The sequence below is a fragment of the Artemia sp. Qi Xiang Cuo genome, chromosome 5, assembly GCF_049724085.1.
Source record: "Artemia sp. Qi Xiang Cuo chromosome 5, ASM4972408v1, whole genome shotgun sequence".
In the NCBI taxonomy this organism is placed as follows: domain Eukaryota; kingdom Metazoa; phylum Arthropoda; class Branchiopoda; order Anostraca; family Artemiidae; genus Artemia; species Artemia sp. Qi Xiang Cuo.
This window is the reverse complement of record NC_142798.1, coordinates 56,607,233-56,631,470: the sequence shown is the minus strand read 5'-3', so window position 1 is coordinate 56,631,470 and position 24,238 is coordinate 56,607,233. Positions and strand designations below refer to the sequence as shown.

General features: G+C 34.0%; 2 protein-coding genes and 1 non-coding gene across 5 annotated transcripts in view; 1 reads left to right on the top strand and 2 right to left on the bottom strand.

The window, feature by feature from the left end:
- RIOK2 (RIO kinase 2) overlaps positions 1 to 24,238 on the top strand; it is a 102,324-nt gene that overhangs the window by 48,370 nt on the left and 29,716 nt on the right. Inside the window, exons 7-10 of one of the 2 annotated variants that reach the window (XM_089089752.1) lie at positions 439 to 713; positions 3,184 to 3,318; positions 4,357 to 4,566; positions 7,688 to 7,827. In XM_089089752.1, coding sequence (XP_088945878.1) covers positions 439 to 713; positions 3,184 to 3,318; positions 4,357 to 4,566; positions 7,688 to 7,827 — 760 coding nt within the window. Of the gene's footprint in view, positions 1 to 438; positions 714 to 3,183; positions 3,319 to 4,356; positions 4,628 to 7,687; positions 7,828 to 24,238 lie in introns of those variants that run through there. The other variant, XM_089089753.1, reaches the window with a different exon arrangement.
- LOC148952305 (U1 spliceosomal RNA) lies at positions 8,749 to 8,909 on the bottom strand. The gene has a single exon (XR_016141821.1). It is a non-coding gene; the product is annotated as a U1 spliceosomal RNA (small nuclear RNA).
- The window catches only part of LOC148952303 (sterol O-acyltransferase 1), a 44,014-nt gene continuing 35,066 nt past the window's right edge, over positions 15,291 to 24,238 (bottom strand). Inside the window, exons 7-10 of one of the 2 annotated variants that reach the window (XM_089089751.1) lie at positions 22,252 to 22,525; positions 19,523 to 19,757; positions 17,547 to 17,686; positions 15,291 to 16,140 (exon numbers count right to left, since the gene is read on the bottom strand). In XM_089089751.1, the coding sequence (XP_088945877.1) occupies positions 16,087 to 16,140; positions 17,547 to 17,686; positions 19,523 to 19,757; positions 22,252 to 22,525 (703 nt within the window). In that variant the 3' untranslated portion in view covers positions 15,291 to 16,086. The remainder of the gene's footprint in view (positions 16,141 to 17,546; positions 17,687 to 19,522; positions 19,758 to 22,251; positions 22,526 to 24,238) is intronic. The other variant, XM_089089750.1, reaches the window with a different exon arrangement.

Here is a 24,238-nt window from a genome sequence, read left to right as displayed (position 1 = left end):
TTGTCGATCCTCTCATTTGACTGGTGTAAATTTGTATAGTTCTCGTTAGTATAAAGTCAGTACAGGTGTTCTTTTTGAACAGCACACCAATGTTACCAACGCTTAGAAATAAACTGTACCAGTTTTCTGATTAAAATTGTACCGCAAGAAAGTAATTTGTACCATCGGAACTATAGGTTAAAAATTTGCCATAACAATAAGATAATTTTCAATAATTTAAAACTTGGAACAGATATTTGAGTCAAAAGGTAAACCTAAATGTAAAACCTAAATGTACCGGGAAATCTGATTGTACCAAAAAAATTCCAAATGTACCGTACTGTGCCAGGACCTCTAAATTGTACCAAAAACGGTACAATTGTACCGCGTTGGCAACCCTGCAGCACACATTGGAAAACAACTCTTTGGATTATATTAAATGCCGACTGTATATCTTAGGCGAGATGACGAAATTGATGTTGAAGTTAGTGCCAGTGGTTTTATCAAATCAGTGATCGGAGAATCGGCAGACTTACCAAGAGAAGAGCAAGAGGAATCAGAAGAATATGACAGTAATGAAGAAAGTGAACCTGAAACTGATGTGAAAGAAGACAAAAATGTCAAAGAAGATTCCAAATTTTACAGCAAGGATAAGGAAACTGATGAGAAAGGAAGCAATAATAAGGAAGATAATATTGACGAACTTCAAAAGGGACTTGAAAACGCCATGAAAGGTGATAATTAGTTTCTTCTGTTCTTTCTTTACGTTGCTGTAATCTGTTATTTTGCAAATTTCCAAAATGTCAAACATCGCTAATTGAGTAAATGAATTGATTCGGCGGGATTTTCAAAAAAAATTTGTTTGGGACAATAAAGTATTTGTTCTCAAAATAGGTAGATATTCGAATAAATAGATTCGAAACTTATTTTCGATAATCGAAAATAAATAGACAGTCGAGGAGCAACATGCATTAATGGGCTTGCATCAACTAGGCTTCTAAAACATTGAGGTTCCTACTACTCCGTAGCCAAAATAGTTTGTCATTTCTCAAGTAGTTCGTGGTAACGAAACACATTAAGGAGTGGCTTGTGGTGAAGTTAACCAAAACTCTAAAAAAGAACCTTTAGTAACATATATACATAAAATAATTGGCTTTTTATAATGATTCTTAATATTTAAAATTAATTGATTTTTGTTACGCACCAGAATTTACGAGGCTGAGAAAAGCTGTCAAATTTTTGATCTCCAAAAAGGGGGAGAGGGTGGAAGACCCCTAAAAAGGCGAGTGACCTTGGTGAAAATTCTACCATAAAATTCAACATACCCGATAAACATACTACGGAAGTTTCAAGTCTTTAGCTACAAAAATGTGAATTTTGCATTTTTCCCGAGAAGGAGGTGCTGCGGGTGATAGATGCTGCTTCGTACTGCAAATTTATATAAAGCGTATCATAGAAAATTACATTCACGTACCTACTTGCACAGAAGGAGGAGAGTTGGGAGGTATCCCTTTAAAAAAGATTTGGTTGAAGACCTCTTTTTGAAAAGGATAGAAATGATGACACTAAAATTTATTTTTAATATTTCGATCAGTATCAAAATATGTTATTTCTTATTTTTCCACAGAAAGACGGCCATTCATGCTTTTATTTTTTGAGGGTTTTCGTATCGAACCAATAGCCGTAGATTGTTGAAATGATTATTTAAAGATCTAGTACCCTTTTTAAGTAACAAAGTAGATCACGCCATAGGAAAGTACTGAATTTTAGAATCCGGCCTATAAAAAACTATTTTGGTCCGAACAGTCCAACTTGCTATTGAACAAAAATTCTAAGAACTCTCGAAAGGGTATTTATGTAGCTTCTCAGTCTGAGAAACCACAGAGGCGTGTAGTATGCTATTCATCTCTAAACACACACGGAGTCCATAAAAAATTACCAGTTAGGATGGATCGTATAGCCAATGAAACTAACGGGCATAAAGTATCTCATAGTTACACACCATATATTAGGTTTTTTTTCAGTTGATTATGCTATGGGGACGGGGACCCTAAGACCTCAAGAGGGTATTTTAGGTCCGTATTTTCAAAATTTCCATTTGGGGCGTCAGGTAAACTGAAGACAAATACATATGATTGAGATGCTTCAGATGAATTGAAGTAATATTCAGATGACTATTCGATTATTGTCCTAGACTTAATATCTGACCTTTCTTCATTAGGAAGAATACATACATGGATTAATATAGGATGAAGCGTGCAGTGTGGGCACTGAGGGGGCGAAATCTAATCTTTTCGCGGAGACACGGTTTATTTGTGGGAAATTATATTTTTTCGAAAAGCAAATACGCTAATTGTGTCCTATTTCTCAATTTATTGCTCTACAAAAGTTTGTAATAGCGGATAGAATTAGGTGGGGGGGGGGTCAATCCTCCTAATATTAGTCAATATTAGTCCTAATATTAGGTCAATCCTTATATTAGCGTTATTCCGCGTATGGTATTAAAATCGAACCGAAATTGATATAAAAAAAACAAGTTTTTTCACTTTAAAGTAAACAGCAAAAATTAAAACTTAAAGGTAACAGAAATTATTCCTATATAAGTGGGTCTATCCCATCTTCACCCCCCCCCCCCTCTCTCTCTACGCTAAATTTCGACGTTTAGCCCCAATGCTTTAAGAATAAATACTCTAACATATCTCTTACATTCATAAATATTTTCGGTGAACAACTGTTCAAATTTAGCATGTAGAGTAAAGGGTTGAGAAGGGTGCTAACCCAGAATCTTGCAAAGAATTGAATAGAGAAGTCCTCTCTCTATTTAAAAATAGTATCATTTAAGCAATTCCTAATCTAACTGCAAAAGACAACTCCAATGCAAAAGCAAAATAGTTACCTTATAAACTATTAAATTCAAACTAACACTAAACCACAATTATTTCGTATCTCCAAAAGTGGATTTGCAGAAGTCAATGAGCTTTAATTACTTTATCTTAGTACTTTGAAAAAATATTATTAAAATAACGTATAAAGTAAAATCAATCAAGTGTTCTAACGCAGAAATGTAGAAGTTGAATTTGATCCATTTTATGTCATAGAGGTTCGTTTATTGCAGCAAACGCTTCTCAATGCTTAACCATAATTTATCTTCGTTTCATATTAAATGAATAGCTATTAGTGACTATATCTCATTTTACTTTGTAGATTTTTTTATGAAGGACAATTGTTTGAAGGAAGAACATTTATTATCAAGAGATGCAGGGACTATGACAAATGAGGAACTGAAAAACAGACTTGGTCTTCAAGAGGAATTGCCTGTTGCAGAACCTGACAGTGATGGTATGAACATTTTCAAATTCGGGACTATTTAAAAAAAAGTTTAATAAGACATGTTTGTTGCTCATTTTTCCAAATTTGTTTCTTGTTTTCCATACAAGTTTCAGAGGTGATAGGAAAATAGAATCCAAGACATAAAAATAATTACTTTTTATGGCCTTGGAAAGGTCCGTGTGGAGTTGATTGACGAAACACAGAACATGCGCAATAGTAAGCATAAAGGAACTTGAGATCAAGTAGTGGTTTAGCTCCCTATGTATTTGGTTCCATAATGGTATTTCCTCCTTTATTGAAAATTTTAGAAAGTTGCAACAGATATTAAAGAATAGTTGACATCCATATTATCAGAGAACCAGGAGATATATGATTTAACTTGCGAATTAAAGAGGATTCTCGCAGCGGTATCAATGTCTGGAAATAGCGAAATGACAAAAATTTGTTTTAATTTTTTAATAAAGATTCAAAAATAAGGTGTTTTTGAAAACCTAGGGAGGGGCATTACTCCCTCCTCCTGACTTGCGTGGTCAAGCTATTAATATCTTTTTAAGATGTTTTGTTTAACTTCATCTTTAATATAGTCAAGATTAAAAACTAATTGCTCAAGATGCATGTGTGAACTACGATTCATAGTACAAGACTTGCAACTTAAAATAGCTTTCAAACTTGTGAACACTTCGAGGTAATTTCCAGGGAATGGCTATCCGCCTTTTTTGATAGAGTAGTAAAGTCGATTGGTAAGACATTGTTGTTTGTTTTTTTAGGGGTTCTCATCTTCATGTTTTCAGTTTCAAATTCGTACGGAGAATGAAACAACAATAACAATGTCCATTCAGTACTAATTTGATAAGATGCGCACAACCAGTACATTTAAGAAGGAAAGGGAGGAGAGGGTTATTGTTCCGATAAATTTCAGGAAGGTCTCTTTAATCTCCCCCCCCCCCCCCCTCTGTGACCACTTACCTGTTCCTAGTTTCATCAAAGGTGTCTTTATTCACGGGTTAGTGTTTGTTTGTATATTTACTGTGAAAAGTTTTCTTTCAGTCGACTGGTCAGACGTAAGGCAAAGAAGAGGGGAATATGCTGCAAGCCTTAGAAGTGCCTCAACGATTCCTCCTGAGGTTATCAAAGAAAAAATAAAGAAATCTTTGGCGAAGCAAGAAGCGATGGACATACGAAAAAGAATTACAGCCAAAGGAGATGCAAGCGCCACCAATAGGCAGAGACAATTTAATAAGGAATCAGTTAAAAAAGGTGGGGTTTGGGGTTGGGAATAACTGTTTTATTATGATTCTAATTAAACATTTTGATTTCAAGTTCCGTTTGCGCAGTTTAATGTCTAATTTGCATCTAGCATAACAAAGGTAAATCTCTTAAACTTACTCAGTTGCACTGAGGCCCTAGCTTATGCAACTTTTATGCAATTGTGTGATTAAAAAAGGGATGGACCGATGTTCTAAGAACAGAAAAAAAACATCCTAAAGGTAGGTAAAATCTGGCAAAAATGCGTTAAAATCCCTGCAAATTTTGTATTTGAGTTTTAAAATATCGAATCCTACTGAATTTGAGAATTCTTTTGATCCAGATTCAAGAACCCTCCAATTTCTCCTCTCATTTTATGAAAAAAAAAAAATTAAAAATCCGAAATATATCTTTCAATATATGACTAAATTATCCTTCCGTATATCCTTCTAACATTTAGTGATAAGGTTAGTGAAAATTTTCATGTGAATAGCAGTGAATTACAAAATCTATGTGTTTTGTATCTATGGTGCAATGCTTCATCGAATGGTAGATGGAGTAAGTGTGATGTGGAGTGTGTTGAGAAGCAGTGCACGAGATATAGGCCCAAGTGCCATTAACTTAATTGAAGAAGATTTTCAGTAGCAAGATAAGACCAGTGCATGGGAGATGGGAGAAGTGTTTCTTGCGTTAGCCAAGTAAAACATATTTTAGAAATTTGTAGAGAAGCTAGTTTGTGGAATAATGGGAAAGGATTAGGGCTACCAAAGACTTGTGGTAGCCAAAAAAAGAAGGGTTATTTTATAGAATGAGGAAATTCAGAAATTGCAAAGTTATCGGCTTTCCCGTTTCCCTCACCGTATGCTAAGAGGAAGTATGATGGGAGAAACTTTTTTTATGGTAAGGGTTAATGAGGAGGGATAAAGGTGGATAATATCAGTAAGAGGGATTTTTTACTACTTTGTGATAAGAGATCACTTTTGGAAGGGTTAGATCAAAGGTGGGTTCTTTTTTTTTTCTAATGTGCGGAGATGGAGAAGATGATTTAGTTCAATTTTTTGCAAAAATTGATGAGATTTTGGGAGGAAATTTAAATTTTCTCGGGATGTTTTAAAATTCAGGATCGATTCGATTGATCCTCAATCGAAAAAAAAACAGTAGAGAGGGCAGATATTTCAAAAGAAAGCTAAAATAAAGTAGAAAAATAAATACTGCTTCTCAAGTAAAAAATGAAATTCTCTAGTCTCAATGTTTTATATGGTATAAATATTCAATGTATATCCCATCACACACTTGATTACTGGTGCAGAAAAATTGATTTTGAACGGTTTAGATTATATGTGTGACAGATTATATGTTAATGGCAAATTGGAGGCGATAGTAAATAGGTGAAGAGCAAAAAGATTACTGAATAAGGCCAAAACGAATGTCTATAGTACAACAAGAGGTAACTCTTTTTAACTATCGGTGGGTAGATTGGATATTATAAACAAACTTCCAGAACCTGCAGTTACTACAACTGAACAAGGCCAAAACGAATGTCTATGGCGCAACAAGAGGTATTGATAACCATGAAAATGGTTATCAATAGATAACCATTTATCCATTGATCGTTAAGAAGAGTTACCTCTTCTTGCACGCGGATTTTTCTTCTTTTTATGCAAAAACAGTGCAGACAGCTGAAAGTACTGGGACACCCGCATTGTTAATACCAAGAGGCCAACGTTGGTGATTCTCCTATTCAGACACTTCTCTTTTTTTTTACAAAGACTTTGTTTGTTTTTTTGCCCATACCTTGAGCGGCTACGTGAAAAACTCGATATGAGATTTCTTAACCACTGGGCTGCAGCATTTCAAATCCAACTTCTGTTCCCTCGTTTTACTGTTGATGGTATATTAGCCGAGGTTGGGACAAAACTGCAATAATATAAGTAGTTCTGTTTCTCTATGACAAAACATTAAAACGAACGAAGCCTACACAGAATTTTTACACGGTATTAAAACTACACAAAATTTTTAAACTAATAATTTTCTAATTAAGGAACTGAAAATTTTAACCAATTTCTCTGCCAAAATAATTGTCACAGTTGCTCCTTTTTCATTCGGAAGTTAGGCAGCCCAGGGTTTGTGGCGCTTTTGAAATACTTGTGATAAATTCATAGGTTTGGTCTTTTTTCAAATACATGCGTTGCATAATTCAGTGTCTACGATCCTTTCTATTTTAGGTCTGATAAATACTGGAAACTTCTTCGCTGCAGTTCTTGGTCTAGTGCACACTGAGATTGGCTTTGGGGCGTGTCTTATAGACTGTGTGGGTCTTCAACTGGTGTTCTTTTATTGACTAGCCTGCCTCCCAGCTCCGTTTTTCAAGTTCAAGCTCAATTAATAAATGCCTTTTATTTTCCCTTATAGGTCTTTTAAGCATAAATTTACCTAACCAAAGCCACATCGGTTTCATAGTTTCAATCAGTATTTAGACGAAGGGGCATCTAAAAATGGTAAGGGGGCTGGTTTCCCTCTAATCACTCTTCAGAATCCTCCTCAATATACTGAAAGTTTCAGCTTAATACCCTTAGCTGTTCCTAAAGCTTGGAAATTTTCCAATCAAGACATGGACAAAATTGTGGCCTTAAATCAGAGATGATTTTGGCCCTTTAGCTGACATTTGTCAGAACTAGTGTTCATAAATAGTGTTGATTAACGGTAATTTGGGGCAGGGGGGGGGGGTACATAAAAGTATTTTTCAGAATACAGAAAGGAGAGTTTTGTTGTGTGTTCAATTTCTCTAACAAAACTAATCCGAGAAAACACGCTCATTTGCCACGAAAATACAACGAAATGGTTCTTTAAAGAAATCCAATTTTCAACTGAATAGCTTTCACAAAATTCAGCCTGTATTTATACAAGCAAAACTTCGCGGAGACTTTTTTTTAAGGAACTTAAGTTTCCGACGATAGTATAAACATAGCAGCCATCCATCAATTGTCTGCCAGTTGTTAAGCAGACACCTTATAAGAAACAATTGGCTATTGAAAGAGATTTTAGTTGTGAAATAACTGTTTGTTTTAGCAAAAGGAGTTGACGTCATTTTTACTTTATTGTGATTAGAGTTAAAGCAAATTTTACAATCTAGGAAACATGTCAGCAAGTGGAAAGTTGAAAAGATTAGTGGAGGAAATTGAACGAGTTGCAAATTTTGAAGCTACAAGATCAAACCTGCGACAATGGAAGAATTCAACCACTTTAGATTCTGACTTGGCCCCATGTGAAAAGGTAACTGCAAATTCTTAAACAAGCAAATTGTGCCTCACAATTTACAAGAGGTACGAAATACCGAAAAGAAGGGCCATAGACTGGCGCGAGAATAGTTGAAATATTAAAAAAAGATGAAACCTCTTTTAAACCTCCGACGATGGGGGAATTCAGCCACTCTACATTCAGACCTCTAAGTTGAGTTTTTGGATATCAAAATTATCTATTTGTTAAGCTAGATTTTAATTCTTGTAGGTTTGCGTATATGTTCGTTTTTTATTAAAGATGTTTTTTGGCTTTAAATATGGATATAAAGAGAAGAAAAAAACATCTTTTGTTTCCAGATTTCTTTTGGCAGAAGAAAGGATGAAAATTTTGTGCTCCTCAATTGGAAAATTATTTTTTGTTAAAATTCTGTGTAAATCAAGGTGGTCTTTTTTGCCTATACATATGTTCTTATACTAAATTGCCCAATAACTCTTTTTAGGGCTAAAAAAAACTCATAGTAACGCTCAACACTGGCAAAAATTGGATTGTCAGGGTTTTTTTAATACACTTTTAAAGCAACAAATTGACAATTAGTAATTACAGAGTATTTTCCAAACAGAATGCATCAAGAATTCAATCAGCTACGGCAATTTAATTATGGCGACTGGTCATTGAACACAAGATTAAGAAAACTAAATATGCTCTATGCTCAACCAATACAAAATGTATACAACCAATTCTCTATTATGCTTGAGATTTGAGGCACAATTCTTCCATAATATTTCAAACATATAAGTTTATGAAGAAATTAATCTTTTCAAAGGGGGCTCAATGATCAATTTTAAATGTTGCATTATTCTCTTAACAACATAGACTTTCCTAGTATTTACTTTAAACTGCAAGATGTATGACATGTGCAAAGGGCCCAAAGAAAAATATTGTCCAATGTGTGGACAGGGGCCTGCTCGAAACGCAGTCTCCCACAATAAAAAATTACGCTGCTAAGTTATCCCCATTTGGGGTAATCACAGAGGCCAATCCGAAGTGCAATGAAAAGGCTATGCTCTGAGAGCACCTCCTTCATGATCAAGGTAGCTCCCCAGCATAGTAAGTATAATGTGTAAACATCTAGCATTTTACTAATGTCGAAAGATTTATCTTTCGACATTAATCGAGCTGTGTTTAATATGGCATAAAAGCTCATATGGCATACAGCTTTTTCAAATCAATGAATCAAGTCTCTAAATTATTTTTAAAAATAGCAATGATTCGTTATAAAGCACCGCAATGCATTTAAACAAATTACTATTGTGACACCCCTGAAGGGAGCCACATTTCACAATTACTATCCCTTTTTTCTATCTGTCATTATATATTTTATTTTTGAAGAGACTGAATTTTGTTTCAGCTAAGGCAATTTCATTATGGTGACTAGTGATTGTGAGCATCATTTCCTTTAACACAATACTAAGAAAAACAAAATATGTTGTACATTCATCGTGTACAAAATGTATACGCTCAGTAGTCTCATAATTTCTATTTCTTTTTTTTTTTTTTTTTTGGTTTCTTGGTTTTTTTATTTTTTATTTATTAGGTGGGTTTTCTCCCGCACAAGCATTGCTTCAGGGAATCGATGATGTATATATATATTTTTTTTTTTTTTAAATAAACCCATTGTTACTTATATATGCTTGGGAATATCTTAGGACCCAAGAAGACACGCTCGTTTGCAATGAAGATATCACGAAAAGTTTTTTTTTTCCGTTTAATCCAGGGCTTGCAGGTATACAAGTCATGCAGAGAAAATGCCCAATCCAACAGTTGTTTTATTATCATGACAATTTTATTATCCTGATCTATATGAAGATGTAGGATTTTGAGCGTTAAGTGTGTTAAATGGCCCTGAGAAGGACCGTTGTGCAGCTTAGCATACAAATTAGGCAAAAATCACACCTTCATTACATACAATTCAAAACAAACAATTTTCAAACTCAGGAACTGAATTTTTTAACATTTTTTCTGCCAAAACAGAATTGGAAAAGATGTTTTTTTCTCTTTGTATCCAAATTTAAGGCAAAAAAACATCTTTAACCTGCAGAAAATTTAAAAACTAGCCTATGGAATAAATAATTTTGAAATCCAGAAAACTAGAATTTTTACTTTTTCTGCTCTATATAATCTTTTGCAGTATAATAACCATATAAAGCAGAAAATAATCATAAAAGCTATGTATAAGTTTTGGAGTAATTTAAGCATTAATCGCTTTAAGAGACCTTAATTCTTCTTCAAGCAGTGCACATTATAATTAATGTGCACATAATTAATTTAAAAAACTTTACACAAAATAAGTTTTTCAAAGAAAAGTAAAGAACTCTATTAAACCAAAAATGAGCAAAAATAAAATCAAATAATCTACTAAGCGTGAAACTACCACAAATCAGCATCGATAAATAAATGAAACCCAAAACAAACAGAACTTACAATAAATAACCGAGTCAAACTCAAAACAAGCAGAAATTAACATAGTAGGGCTCAAAACCCTTCCCAAGGCCAGAACATAATTTGCACTTTACTGAAGAAATATAAATGTTCTTTCTTCCATAACTTTAATAAATCAAATAATATTAACATTTTGATTACTAAATATCAGTATATGTATATTAAACTGACAATGCACATTCATCTGTATTTTTTTCAGTGAAGTGCAAATTATGTTCTGGCCTTGGGAAGGCATAGGGGGTTTGAGCCCTACTTATGTTAATTTCTGCTCGTTTTGAGATTGTCTCAGTTATTCATTGTAATTTCTATTCGTTTTGGATTCCATTTATTTATCAATACTGATGTGTTGTAGTTTCATGCTTGGTAGATTATTTGATTTTATTTTTGCTCATTTTTGGTTCATTGGAGTTCTTAACTTTTCTTTGAAAAACTTGTTTTCTGGAAAAAAGTTTTTTTTTAACTAATTTCTGTTCGTTTTATATTGGCATATTCTTTCAAGGGAAAAAGAAATAATTCTTTAAATCTTTTAGTTTTTTTTAAGACTTTATAGTTTAGCCTGCTTTTTGTATGCTGGAGAAAAATTTTCATCAATTTTTAACAACATACACCCTTTAAAAAATCTCTTTAATTTAGTTTCATACCTCCTCTAGTTGACCTGAAATAGAAAACTGGATACCATTCGCAAAAAAAAATCGGTTTACTTTCTTTGATAGCCTGTATACACTTACGCTATTTTGATTTGGTTAAATTTTAAGAGCAGAAGTAGCACTGAAAGTCTGAACATAATGCCTTCAGTCGTTCTTGGGATACTGCTGAGATGCCTTATTAGGAATTAGCATTATTTTGATTAAATCTTAAGGCAACATTTAGTTTTTAAACATAATGGGAAAATGGGAGGGTGGGCGTGGGACTAGTTGTCCTCCAATCCCTTTCGACTATTAAAAAGGACATTACCCCTTTCTAATTTCAATCGAATGAGCCCTTTTTGAAGTTCCTAAGACAACTCCTTCGATACGAAGTGCCCTGGTCTAAACAAAAAAAAAGAAGAAAAAAATAATAATACATTGTACCCACATCGATCTTTACTATAAAAATGTCAAGCCTTCCAATCACTTTCGACAATTAAAGAAGGCACTAGCCCTTCCAATTTCCAACCGATTGAGCCCTTTTTGATTTATCGGAGACAAAGCTGTCTAAAACCACTTTATATGCTCCCAGGGGATAAATTACAACCCTTGCCCTGAGGGATGTGTGTGTGGGGGGGGGAGGGGTTTGTCATCCTCAAAGACATAGTTTCCAGAACTTTCAACTACGTTGAACAAAATGGCTGTCTCGAAAGTTTGATTGGATATGTTTGGGGAAACGATGGGCGTGAGAGAGGGGATTAGTTGCCCTCTAATCACTTTTGACTATTAAAAAGGGCACTAGCCCTTTGAATTTCCAATCGAAAGACCCCTTTTTGAAGTTTCTAAGACAACGCTTTCTAAAAAAAAAAACCTAACAAGCCCCCAGGGCATAACTTACAACCCTTGCCCTGAGGGCTGTGGGGCAGTGTCCTCCTCAAAAACATAATTTCTATCTGGAAATCAACTACGCTGAACAAAATGGCTATCTCAAAATTTTGATTGGATGTGTTCAGGGAAATGGTGGGCGTGGAAGGGGTATTAGTTGCATTCCAATGACTTTCGACTATTAAAAAGGGCACAAGCCACTCCAATTTCCAATCGAATGAACCCTTTTCGACGACAACTCCTTCGATACAAAGTGACCTGGTCTAAAGAAAAAAAAATGAATAAATAATACATTGTGCCAACATCGTTCTATACTTAGGCAGCGCTGTTGCGCTGCCTATGATTCTAAGTCGCCATGTATTCCTTTCACTTTCTACCCTTTCCTCTTCCTGATATTTTTGATGCTTTATGATTGTGCAGAGCATACAAATTAGCACAGTACACCGAAACAAAAAAAAATAACTGCAAAAATATAATACTAAATTCAAACAGCCTGATGGCGTACCACCGCACTGATGGCACAGGTGGCAAGCTGACGGGCTGTCTTTATTTAGTGTTATATTTTTACAGTGATCGTAATTTCTGTGTGCTATGTATTAGGATCCTAACCAATGTCTTAGCGGCGTCCTAACCATCCTCCTCAACATATACTGGAAGTTTCAACTTAATACCCTTAGCCGTCCCAATATAGTTTTGATATGTTAGGACTGTGTAGAGCACACAAATTAGCATAGCACACCGAAATAAAAAAATCACTGAAAAAATATAATATTAAATACGGACAGCCCGATGGCGTGCCACCGCACTGATGCTACAGGTGGCACAACGACGGGCTGTCTATATTTAATATTATTTTTTTACAGTGATTTAATATTTCGATGTTCTATGTATTAGCATCCTAGCCATTGTCCTAGTAGTGTCTTAACCATCCTCCTCAAAATATACTGAAACCTTCAACTTAATACCCTCAGCTTTTCACAGATATTTTTGATATGTTACGATTGTGCAGAGCATACAAATTAGCATAACACACCGAAATAAAAAATCACTGCAAAATCATAATACTAAATACAGACAGGCTAATGACGTGCCACCACCCTGACGGCAGAGGTGGCACGCCAACGGGCTGTTTATATTTAGTATTATAGTTTTCCAATGATTTTTTTATTTGGATGTTTTATGTATTAGCATCCCAACCATTGTCCTAACCATCCTCCTCAACATATATTGAAAGTTTCAACTTAAGTCGTTCCTAGACATTTTTGATATGTCAGAATTGTGCAGAGCATACAAATTAGCATTGCACACCGAAATAAGAAGTAACTGTAAAATTATGATACTAAATACAAACAGCCCAATAGCACACCAAAATAAAAATCACTGCAAAAATATAATACTAAATACCGACAGCCCGATTGCGTGCCACCGCACTGATGGCACAGGTTGCACATAGACGGCATGTCTGTATTTAGTATTATACTTTTGCAGTGATTTTTTATTTCGGTGTGCTATGCATTAGCATCCTAACAATGTCCTAACCATCCCCCTCAAAATATATATAAAGTTTCAACTTAATACCGTTAGAGTATCCTCCTTGCTGAGCTAACTGTCTGGCGCGCCAAATGGAGGCTATGGGCGAGTTCCTGCATCCTGATTAAGTTTCTGAAAATCTTGGTGCGTGTGGCAACTGTTTTTTTTTCCAGCTGTGTATTCACTTTTGAATGTATTCTCCCTCTTATCACGACTTCTGCAGAGCATTCATTTAGCATGCTAAAGCAGCTTAAAACATACCTCCTAATTCAGACAGGAGAGAGCAAGTTGAATCATTATGCATACATGTCTATCAATCTCAATATGAAGGTGAATACTGATAATGTTTTAATGATTTCGAGAAGAAACCAAAACGGATTAAAATATAAAACGCATCTACAGCACTTATGTTGTTGTGTATCTGATTCAAGGATTAGCAAGATTTTAGCTCTTCAGTTTGGATGTCTTTTTTAATGGCATAGATAAATAAGCTAATAAAGGATACTATAACAGTAATATACTTAGTTGCTAGTTCCCCCCCCCCCCACTCCAAGGGAAATCCTAAACACACCACTGCTCAGAAGATATGACAGCAAATAACGACCAACTAGAGCAGGAATTCTGAGCTAGGGATCTTTGGGGAACTACGGTTCCAAGAACTTATCGTAGATGTTCTGCGATAAAGAGTGGACTGCAATTAAATAAAGCGAGCTCTTATAAGAAAATAAAAAAAAACAAAAAGACACACAATTTTTTAGCCTCTTCTCAACCTCCAACACAAAATTATAATTTACCTTGCCCCTCACTTCTCCGAAACTACCTTAAAATTCTAGCTCTATTTCCCGTATCGCTCTCGTTATATTGCAGATATGACATTTTGATAACCTGGATACATACAGGGCCTTTTAATTCAGTTCTACCCTCTCTCCCTAAATCGTAGTCCAACGTCCACTTGCCTCCACCCCTCTTCAACACTCCTTGGCAAATTGACCCCCCAAGCCATTCCAAAAACATTAAAGATACGCCATTTAATTTCAATGATCTGGACTCATATAGTATCTTTCGATTTAACCCCCCCCCCCCTCCCCAAAGACAAAATTTGGGATCCACTTCACCCCTATTCTCACCACTCCCTGAAAGTTTCAACCCGATTCTCCAAACCATTCCCAAAATATTCCAGACAATTTGAAAACTCAGGGGCATATAGCATCTTTTGATTTACTCAGGTACGCCTTTTATTTCTGGAGTATACCATAAGGATACTCTGGAAATCTTGGACTAGCGAACGATCCCTAACAGCTCCTAGCTGATCTGACAGCAAGATCAAGCATGGTCGCCTATGCAACTAAAAACTATATGTAAACAATGGGTACGTTAAATATTTATAATGCATCATCCAAGGGGCTATGGGGTGTGATTTCAACCCCATAAGTATAATTGTTAGACCTTTCAATGTTTCTGAGCCAAATGACTGTCTCAAAATTTGCATTCAATATCATGGGGGCTACGGGGGGGGGGGAACTGAAAAGGATATGGAAGGGAGGGTGACTGCCCTCCTATCATTTTAGCCCCTTAAAAAGGGTACTGTAAATTTCACTTTATGATCGAATGATTCCTCTCCCAAATTTATACAGCCACCCCTTCCATTTGAAGCGAAGAGGGAAAGGAGTTTTTAGCCCTGTTTTGGAGGAAATCAATATTTTGACCTTCTGAATTGGGGTTCTTTTAGCCAAAAAACTTAAGGATACAAGTTTTGAGCAAATTGGAAACATTTTTTTATTTCTTTTTATGCCCTTTTTTGGAGAACCTTGCCCGGGACAATTTTTCTTAGACTAGGTTCCTTTTGGCCAAAGGAAATACGGCTATAAGTTTCAAACTGAACAGCGACAAAAAGATGTTGGTCAATCCTCCCCCCCCCCCTCCCAAAATGAAATGTGTAATCCTTTCGATCCAGAGAACGATCTCTAAAAGTTTGGAGCCAATTGCACACCCGTTATCAAACAAGCCCCCCTTTTTATCATTAAAAAACCTACCCTTAAACAGTTGGCACTTTGCATTATTTATGGCCCTTGTCCAAGGGGTTGTGGGGGGTCAATGCCATACCTTAAGGCATATTTATTGGACCTTTCGACTATAATGAGCAAAATGGCTATCTTAAAACTTTGATCAGAAGTCTGGGGGTTTACAGGGGTCCAGATAGAAAAAAAGGCACTAGGAGAGGCTGGCTGCTCTCCAGTCACTTTTGACTGTTAAATGGACACTAGAAGTTCAATTCAAAATCAAATGAACTCCCTTCAAAGTTCCTATGAACTTACCTTCCATACATAGTGGCTGAGAAAAAAATACATTGCAGGCATATGGCATATGGCCTGCAATGTACGGCACCTCTGAGTATCGCTCAATTATTTGAGCGGCATCTTTGACTACAGGAACGTCTACAATATCCTTGCTAAGACATGAATTAAAAACAGTCACGCTAGATAATAATCGGTGTTTTGAACCTGATAAAAAAGAACTTGGTCCACTTAAACACTGACTCTTCCATATAGCGTGCATCTAAATCATTAATTATTAACACAGTAAGTCCAAACACAGAACTAATTATTAAATACCCTACGTTGACACAACATTCAGGCACATATTTGGTAATGAGGCACAAGAAAAAAAGGAGGTAGCAATAGGGAATTCTTCGTATTGTTGACCTTCACAGCCATTTACAACTTGAGATCCTTTGTAAAAAATTGTCTTTCAATTAGTGTATTGCGTTACATGTCCACGATCTTGGGAGCCAGCTTAATATATAGCCCTATAAACAATACGATAAGTTATTATGACTGAACAGTTATCATCCGGTATTGACACGGAAGCTATGTCAAACTCAGCTGGTAAATAAGTTGGAAAACTACAAATTGAAAATAACTGGAGTTTTCCAGTTCAAATAAAATCTAAGTTCTAACGAAATTTTCCAAATTTTGTTGATCAATTTCAGGTCCAAGGAATTGTATAACTTTGTTACTAAATATTGCAGGCTATTCAGAACTTCCAGAAAATTAGCATTTCAAAGAAAATTCTTCACTTCAAGCAAAAACTTGTGGTATCCGTGTGGTATCTGGGAGAGTTTCTACCGAGAAGTTGTTGATGATGCAAGGGGTTGAAACACAGAGGAATTAGGCCCTTAACAAAGTATATATAAAGAGTAAAATCCTATTTTTATGTATTTTAGATTATTTTTTAAGGATGGGAGAGAAGGAAGTAGAATAGAGAGAGTGTAAGAGAGAAATAGTAGGTAAGAGGAAACAAGTTAACATCAAATGACTCTATTATATAAGGTAAGTTGAAACAATAGTTGAGACTGAATCGCTATAAAGATATAAAGTCTCCTCGAAAATTCTAAAATATTTACTAGTAAATTCTCAGTTTCAAAGACAAATAAAAGTAAATTCTAGTCGATAATTAGTTTGCTCCTGTATTAGAAGAAAATAAATCCAATAATGCAAAAAAATAAATCGTAAAATAAAAATAAATTAAAAATGAGTAACCCTCAGCAATTTACTAAATTATCGTTCGAAATACTTCTTAGCATTTACAAGAGTAAGCAGGTCAACGTTTGAATCGAACTGAGTATTCCTCACAGCTTTCCCTGTTATCAAATTTTCCTCAAAATTCAACCAACACAGTTTTGGCAAAAATCCAATACAAATAATAACTCTTGTGAAGTACCTATCTTCACTCACCACTAGCCTTATGAAATTAGGTAAGCTACAACTGAGCAAACAATTACATGAAGTATGTGTAAGCAGGTAAGTTTGCCAAGCAAATTGTAACTGATTTTGGACTTTTGCCAATATGTGTGGGCTAATGCTGACAGTTGCGAAAGTGGCAGCATTCAGTGGCCTTTTTTCTTTCTTTTTTCCTTACTTCATCACTTCAGAATTTTAAATGCTCAGATAAAAAAACAAAACAAAAAAACAATGAATTAATCAATATTCAGGTGTTTAAAGTAATGAAAGTTTTTTTTCACCTTTTTAAAAAATATAATGACGGTTACTGAATAGCTTCTTTATTCTATTATTTGCGTTAAAAAGAGAACAAGAAAATGATTTACAAAAGAAAATCAGAAAAATAGCTTTAACAAAATATAAATCGCAAAAATAATCATAAATCTTAGAAAAGATATACCAGAACAAATCCAGTAAGAAAAAAAGATTTTACCTCAGGGGGTGGACAGTTGATCCGAGCGTAGAACTCCATACTATAGATGCTCATGAGGAGACCAGTGCCCATAAACAATGTAGCCCACAAGAAAACATTGCCAACTCTAACACCCATGTTATTCAGAAATGCAAAGGCAACTAAAATAACAATTTTTGTTTATCTTCAAACACAAATTATAACCTGACTGAAAAATAATCTTAATTAATGTATCATACCGTCTTCCTATCTTTCTAATCCACGGAACATTTATTGTCAGAAATAAATGATATGACTCAATCTATTGGTAACTATACTCAGGTTAGTTTTTCCTAGGTTTAATCTAGATCTTTTCCTTGGGTTCGTCTAGGTTTAATTCACTAGGTATGCTAGGTTTTAGCAATAGAGCCTTACATTCTTATGCAGTTTGGTGATGCCAGAGAAATTCTAAGGAAATTAAGAGATAGCATCACACTACTGACATTTAAGCTATTCAAATTCAGTCTTGGAAAATCCCCGACATAAGTTTACGATGTAAGACACTAAGAAACGCCTGACTCTAGCATGGCTTTTAGTATAGTTTTATAGAAATCCAATAGATAATTGGCAACAGATAGTTTCACGCAACAATTAAAAAGTTGACGTAACCAATTTGGCCACTGAACTGCTCAACTAAGATATGTATTCTTATTAAAGCTCAATGCACATTATTAAATCACAACAAACATTTTCAATCAATTTAGAATGACGACAAAACTTGATTCAAACACAAATTACCCTTAATTTGAATATACCTCACCTAACATAATGTTTAAGTCTCATTTGCCCTTCATTGAAAACTTAGTAGATCATACATGTATAATAATGGTTTTCATACAATGTTATCCCTAAATTTCGTTAATCACTGTAGTTCATAAAGTTTATGACTATAATTTAATACAATTTCATATACATTTTTTATATTTTATAACTTAAAAAATACAGCTAAAAATTTAAGTTTTTTTAAAGAATACAATTGACAATTTTGCAGCAATAAAGTTCTTTAAAATTTTTAAACCAGTTACTACAACTCCGTACTTAAAAATACATCATATAACTATAATTTTAATTATTTCCATAAAACTAGTAACTTATAGTTGGGTGAAAATATAAGCTGTTTCATTTCATTTTAAGGAAATCTTTTAAAAATCGGTCGACAAAAAAAGAGCTTATAAAAGGGCAGAGTAACTATATAAGTAAGCACTAACTGGGATTCTATCAAGCTTTAAGAAAAGAATTTTGAATACTTAAAGTAGATCATGCGACTAGAACTGAAAACATAACCCGCAAATGTAGCAAAATGAGGTATATACTAGAATAAACAAAATATCCACCCTAATTCTACGTTTACAGGAATATGTCTACGTTTTCCCGTCTATATTTATTGGAAATATGCTTTTTTTTCGTTGATCACCCCTTCTTTCAACCCCTTTTGATAGGCATAGAAACATAATACAGAAATATATTGAATATAAAACATATAAATATTGTAAGACTAAGTTTTCAAAGTTAATTCCACTTCTACTCTTCCACTGCTATAATATATTTTACTATTGTATACAATACAATTACCTATGTGTTACTTACTTTTGGACACTCATCATAGGAGGGTAATTAAAACCCAGTATTTTCAGAAGAAATGTGACAGTCCTTTGAAAAAAAAAAAAACTTTTATGTCTTGTACAAAAATTGTAAGGGAAAGCAAAACCCGCGACAATGTTTTCGATTACTGTAAAATTACAAAAACGCAGCTTAAATTTCCTGTAATATTACAGGAAATCCACCCATGGATTTTCTTTGCAGGAAACTCCTAGTAAACCGTTGGTTAAGTTTTGTTATTCTCAATCATTCACTTACTTGAATAATGCAGTTATTTCACCAAAATAAGTTCAATAAAATTCCAAGATTGCTTTCCATTGTAGTTCAACAAGAATACAAATTATTAACTTCAAACTTACCCCCAAAGCCTCCAAAGAGAACAAAAATTATGGGATAAAAAAATCGCATAGTGAAGCCCATAATGTATTCATGAACCAGAGAAGATATCACAAAAACAGCCAATTTGGGGAGAACTTTATTTTTTCTTCCTGTTAAGTCATAAATATCCTTGTAAATATACGTATACAGCCAATCGTGAACAACCACGTTCCAAGTTCGATAGTAGCGGGAATACGAGGAAGAATTCCACCAATCCTGGAACAAACATTAGCATTCAAATTGTTTCTCGCTTTGTTTACCTCAAACATTATAACTCCTCATGTCTCTTGGTCCGTATACCCTTCAAAATAAGATTTCCATTTTGACAACCAAGCTAAACGAAGCTATCTCTTGAAAGCCGAAGCCTTATAACGAGCATTCTATTTGCAGGATAATCGGTAACAAATTAAGCTTTATTGCTAATTTTATATCTAATTGAGTAGTGCCAAATACATTCAGAAATGGGTTGCAATGATTTCGCGACTGGGTACCTAAGTCTCAACAGTGCTAAAAAATTTTAAATCCTTTTAAAGTGAGGTACAGCTATTCTACCAGATCTAGCAAGAAGCAAGAGGTGGGGATGGGAGAAATCATATTTTTACATCTTAAATAACTTGCCATTAACACACCCACCATCACACACATACATATGTAGCGGATATGCCTTATTTCTGGCCTTACTCCTTATTGATTCGTATGCCTTATTTTCGCTCTTTGGTTAGTTTTGTTGTAGGTAATTTGTCTTTTTCTTCCTTTTCCTATCTGCTTTGTTTTGTTCTGAGTTATTTTGACGGACTTTTCACTATTTAAATAGAAAGTTTTATTGCTTTTTCTTTCCTGGTGGTGCGTCCCAAAATTCAAATTTATGAAACGAGTCTAAAATTATATCTCAAGTGGAGCCTCTTCTCCTTCCCCCAATGTGATTGCAATGCTATCCCAATGCTGTCTTTCTGCTCCCCTACGGTTTTAACACGTCAACGAAAACAAAACTTCACTATCATTTCATAGCTGAGATTTAGTTATGTTCAACTACCAAATTAAATTTTTGAAATTTGGTGTGTACTGTTTTTCAGATTAAACAGACGATTGAAATTGGTTGAATATCGTCGAAAAAGGAAAATTTTTCTCTTTTCTAAGCAAGTTTAGATCCTTCTCTAAGAAAATTTTTAAGTGATATCATAATTCTGACTCGATGAATTATGAGGTCAGTGAATCCAATGATATGAAATCCTTGTCTTTTCGGTGCAATGTATAGCTGCTGGCTTGTTGCAAAGTCACTTGCTTCAAAGGGAGCATATACCTTAAGTGTTGAAGCATACAGCACAATTGAAAGCTGGTTAAAAAAACAGAAGTAAGCATTTCGACTACTGTTCAACATACAAAACCATATTTTGCCATCTTAAGTAATTTAACATTTCGCGCTGAACTTTATGGAAAAAACTAGCTTAAAGCATGTAGCTAGAGAAAACACAAGACTTCTTTTGGCGACCTTTAAAAAAGACAAGAATCTCTCTAGACCGATACAATATTACTCGGCTAATTTTTTTACTGTCTTTTACCACATAGGTGATTCACACTGATATAATAAATTTTTTCCCTCTACACAATATTCAGTCGTAAAGTTTCATTATTATTTATTAAAAACAACATTTTTCGTCAAAAGAAAATTGCAGACTACATATATAGAACAAGTTTCTTCGCAACCCGTCTATCTGGCACCAAATCACACGCCCCCTTTCTATGAGAGGATTATTAAGTGAGTTTATCAAATGGCTTATTAAGTGGGTTCTATTAACTGAGGTCCAATCAATACTTGATATTTTTATATATATAAAAATAATTAGAACCAACTTGAAGCATTAGTACGGCAATCTAATTATCTGTTTATTGTAATGTTTGGTTAATATTAATCGGGATTGGAGTTCTTCCTTAATGAGCTAAAAAAAAATTTGTTTTTGTACAAAATGTTATTTTCTGCTCATCTGATTTACACAATCACGCATCATTAAAATAAATTTGTTACCTTAAATACAGAGTCAAAATAGCGAATCGGTTTTCACAAATCCTTAAATTAGAGGCAAAGTTCTCCAAGTTCAGTTTAGACATATTAAGACATTCATCAGCATTTCTTAACAAGTTGACCCCCCAAGAAAACTACAGATATCCAATGTCATTTTGTAATTCTAAGAATCATAGTGACTCCATTTAAAAAATAGGCGTCAGCGATTTTATTCTTTATTTTCTTTTGACAATTATCTAGAAAATATCTATAATAGAAATAAAAGACTCAGTGCAATACAAACATAGAGAAAATGAGAGAGAGATTGGGACAGAGAAAGTTATAAAAAGGGTAAGCGAAACCAAATTGAAGATAAAAGCGTCCGATATCTCTTTTTTTATTCCTGTTAACTGAGGCGAGAAGTAGTCTTTCTAATAGCTCCTCCTAACAAAGACGCACATGGTAATTGAAAAAAAAAATCAATCCCACGCTTTCCTCCCTATGTATTTATTCAATTCTCATACAAATTATTTCCCTATTTTAACGAATTTCCCATTTCCCCACAAAATAAGTCCTACTTACGTGCTTATCTAATTATATGAACGTCGTTTATTCGTTTACTTCAAAGTATAAACAAAATATTGAAAAATCTTTTCAAGAAATATAAAGAATACTTCAAACAAAGAAATCTGGTAAAAAAAACGAGCATACCTCATAAAACATTCTGTCACCAAATCTGAGCATTTCTGCAAATCCATTAAGCCATACGTGTAAAACACAATAAAAAGTGATAACCAACACTAAAGTACCAGGCATCATACAGCCGAAGACTGATAAAATTATTCCTTTACATGTAAACGGTTCTTGACCAAACTTTCTGAATACTGGAACGCAGAACCTCACAAAAATGAAATACATGTATATGATCATTCCAACCACTTGAGCAAAATAAGAAAAAACTTTGCTCCATGATGTAGACGGTGTCCTAAATAAAAAAGAAAGTCTATAACAAACTAAGAATTCTATGATAATCAATAACCATAAAAAAAAATACGATAAATTCATTTGCTTTAAAAGCTTAAAACTTACATGACAATGTCAAAATGCATAAAAAATAAAACTCAACTATAAAAAACACACGCAAAAAAAAACATTTTTGCCTCCAAATGCACTAAACATTAAGATTTTTCGGTACTTGTTAATTAAACGAAACACACTCAAGAATTAAGCTTAAATTAGATCTCAGAAAACCGGTTTCACAGCCACAAAGACAATTGACAGGTGTTAGAATATTTGCACATATTTGCACATTAAGGGTGGGAAGGGGGAGTGGGGGTTAGGGTAGGTTATAGGCGCTGTACAAATACTTTACCCCCACCCCACCCCCTAACTTAAATCCTTTAAATCTGACCTTTAAATTTAAATTTGACCTTTAATTGCAATCCTTTCTTTAATTGTAAATATTTCTTTCTGACAGTTAATTTGGCTTGATTTTTAGTTTTTTTTACACTTGATTTTAAGTGTATTTGAATTTGAATACGAATTCGGCAATATTTTTCTTCTCACATGTGATTTTGTTTTATCCATCGCCCTTTCTGTTTCTATTTTTGCCATTAATCGCACAAAGTTTATTTTATTTCTTGGACTCGGAATTTTTTTTTTTTGGGTGGGGGGGGGGGTAAATTTTATTGATAATTTTTATGTTTAATTGGTGTTTATTTTCCTGCTGTATTATTTGTTTTGCTTTTTCTGTTCTTTTCGACATATAAAGCGAATTCGGCTCTATTAGAGCTTGTGATAGCCTTTTGAAAATATATATTATCTTATCTTAATTTACAAATATATAGCCCAAATTATATCATTAATTTTATTATATAAATTAAAGGTTATATTTCATTAGGATTAACTTCGCTTCTAGGGCGTGTTTCGTTTAGTTAACAATTACCGATTTTTCTTTCTGTTACGTAGAAAGAAAAATCTCGGGACAACCCCATGCTCTTATTTTTAATTTTCAATTTTTCCGGGTAACAGGGTTTATTTTTTACAATTTAGTAACTTTTGAGATTTTTCCGGTATTTTAATTCTACTCTTTGGTAAATCCCTTTGAACATAAAACTAAATCTTTTCATGTATTATCCCAACAATTCAGATTTGTATCTTATGCTAACAGATCTCAGTAGCAAAACCTATATTTCGTTCAAACAACCAACAGTCATAGATAATTGTATATGATGAATTTCATACGTGTAAACAGATTTTTGATTTTATAAAGTCTTTGAAGGATACGGTCTTTAAACAAACAAAGTTCAATAGAAGTGTTTGAAAAGAAATAAAGAAAAATTCCCAGCAGCAAATGCTATTTTAAGGTCAACACAATTCAATGCAATACCAAATAACACGGTCACAGAGTAGAAATGACGAACAAAATATTACACACAATCACTATAGTATATTTTCATTGGTATAAGAAGAACCTTCACAGTAAAAGCCTACAATTACAGTAGTAAAATATGTACACTATATAACTTAAAGATGTGGAAGATGCTCTAAAAAATTAGTAAGGATTAGAGAGAAACCAATGAAAAATTATTATTTTAAATTCTGTGTGCGCCAATAAAACTGATTGAAATTTATCTATTGGCATTTTTTATGGCCTCATATTTCCTTTTCCAGCACAGCACAAAGAGTGTCCATATTT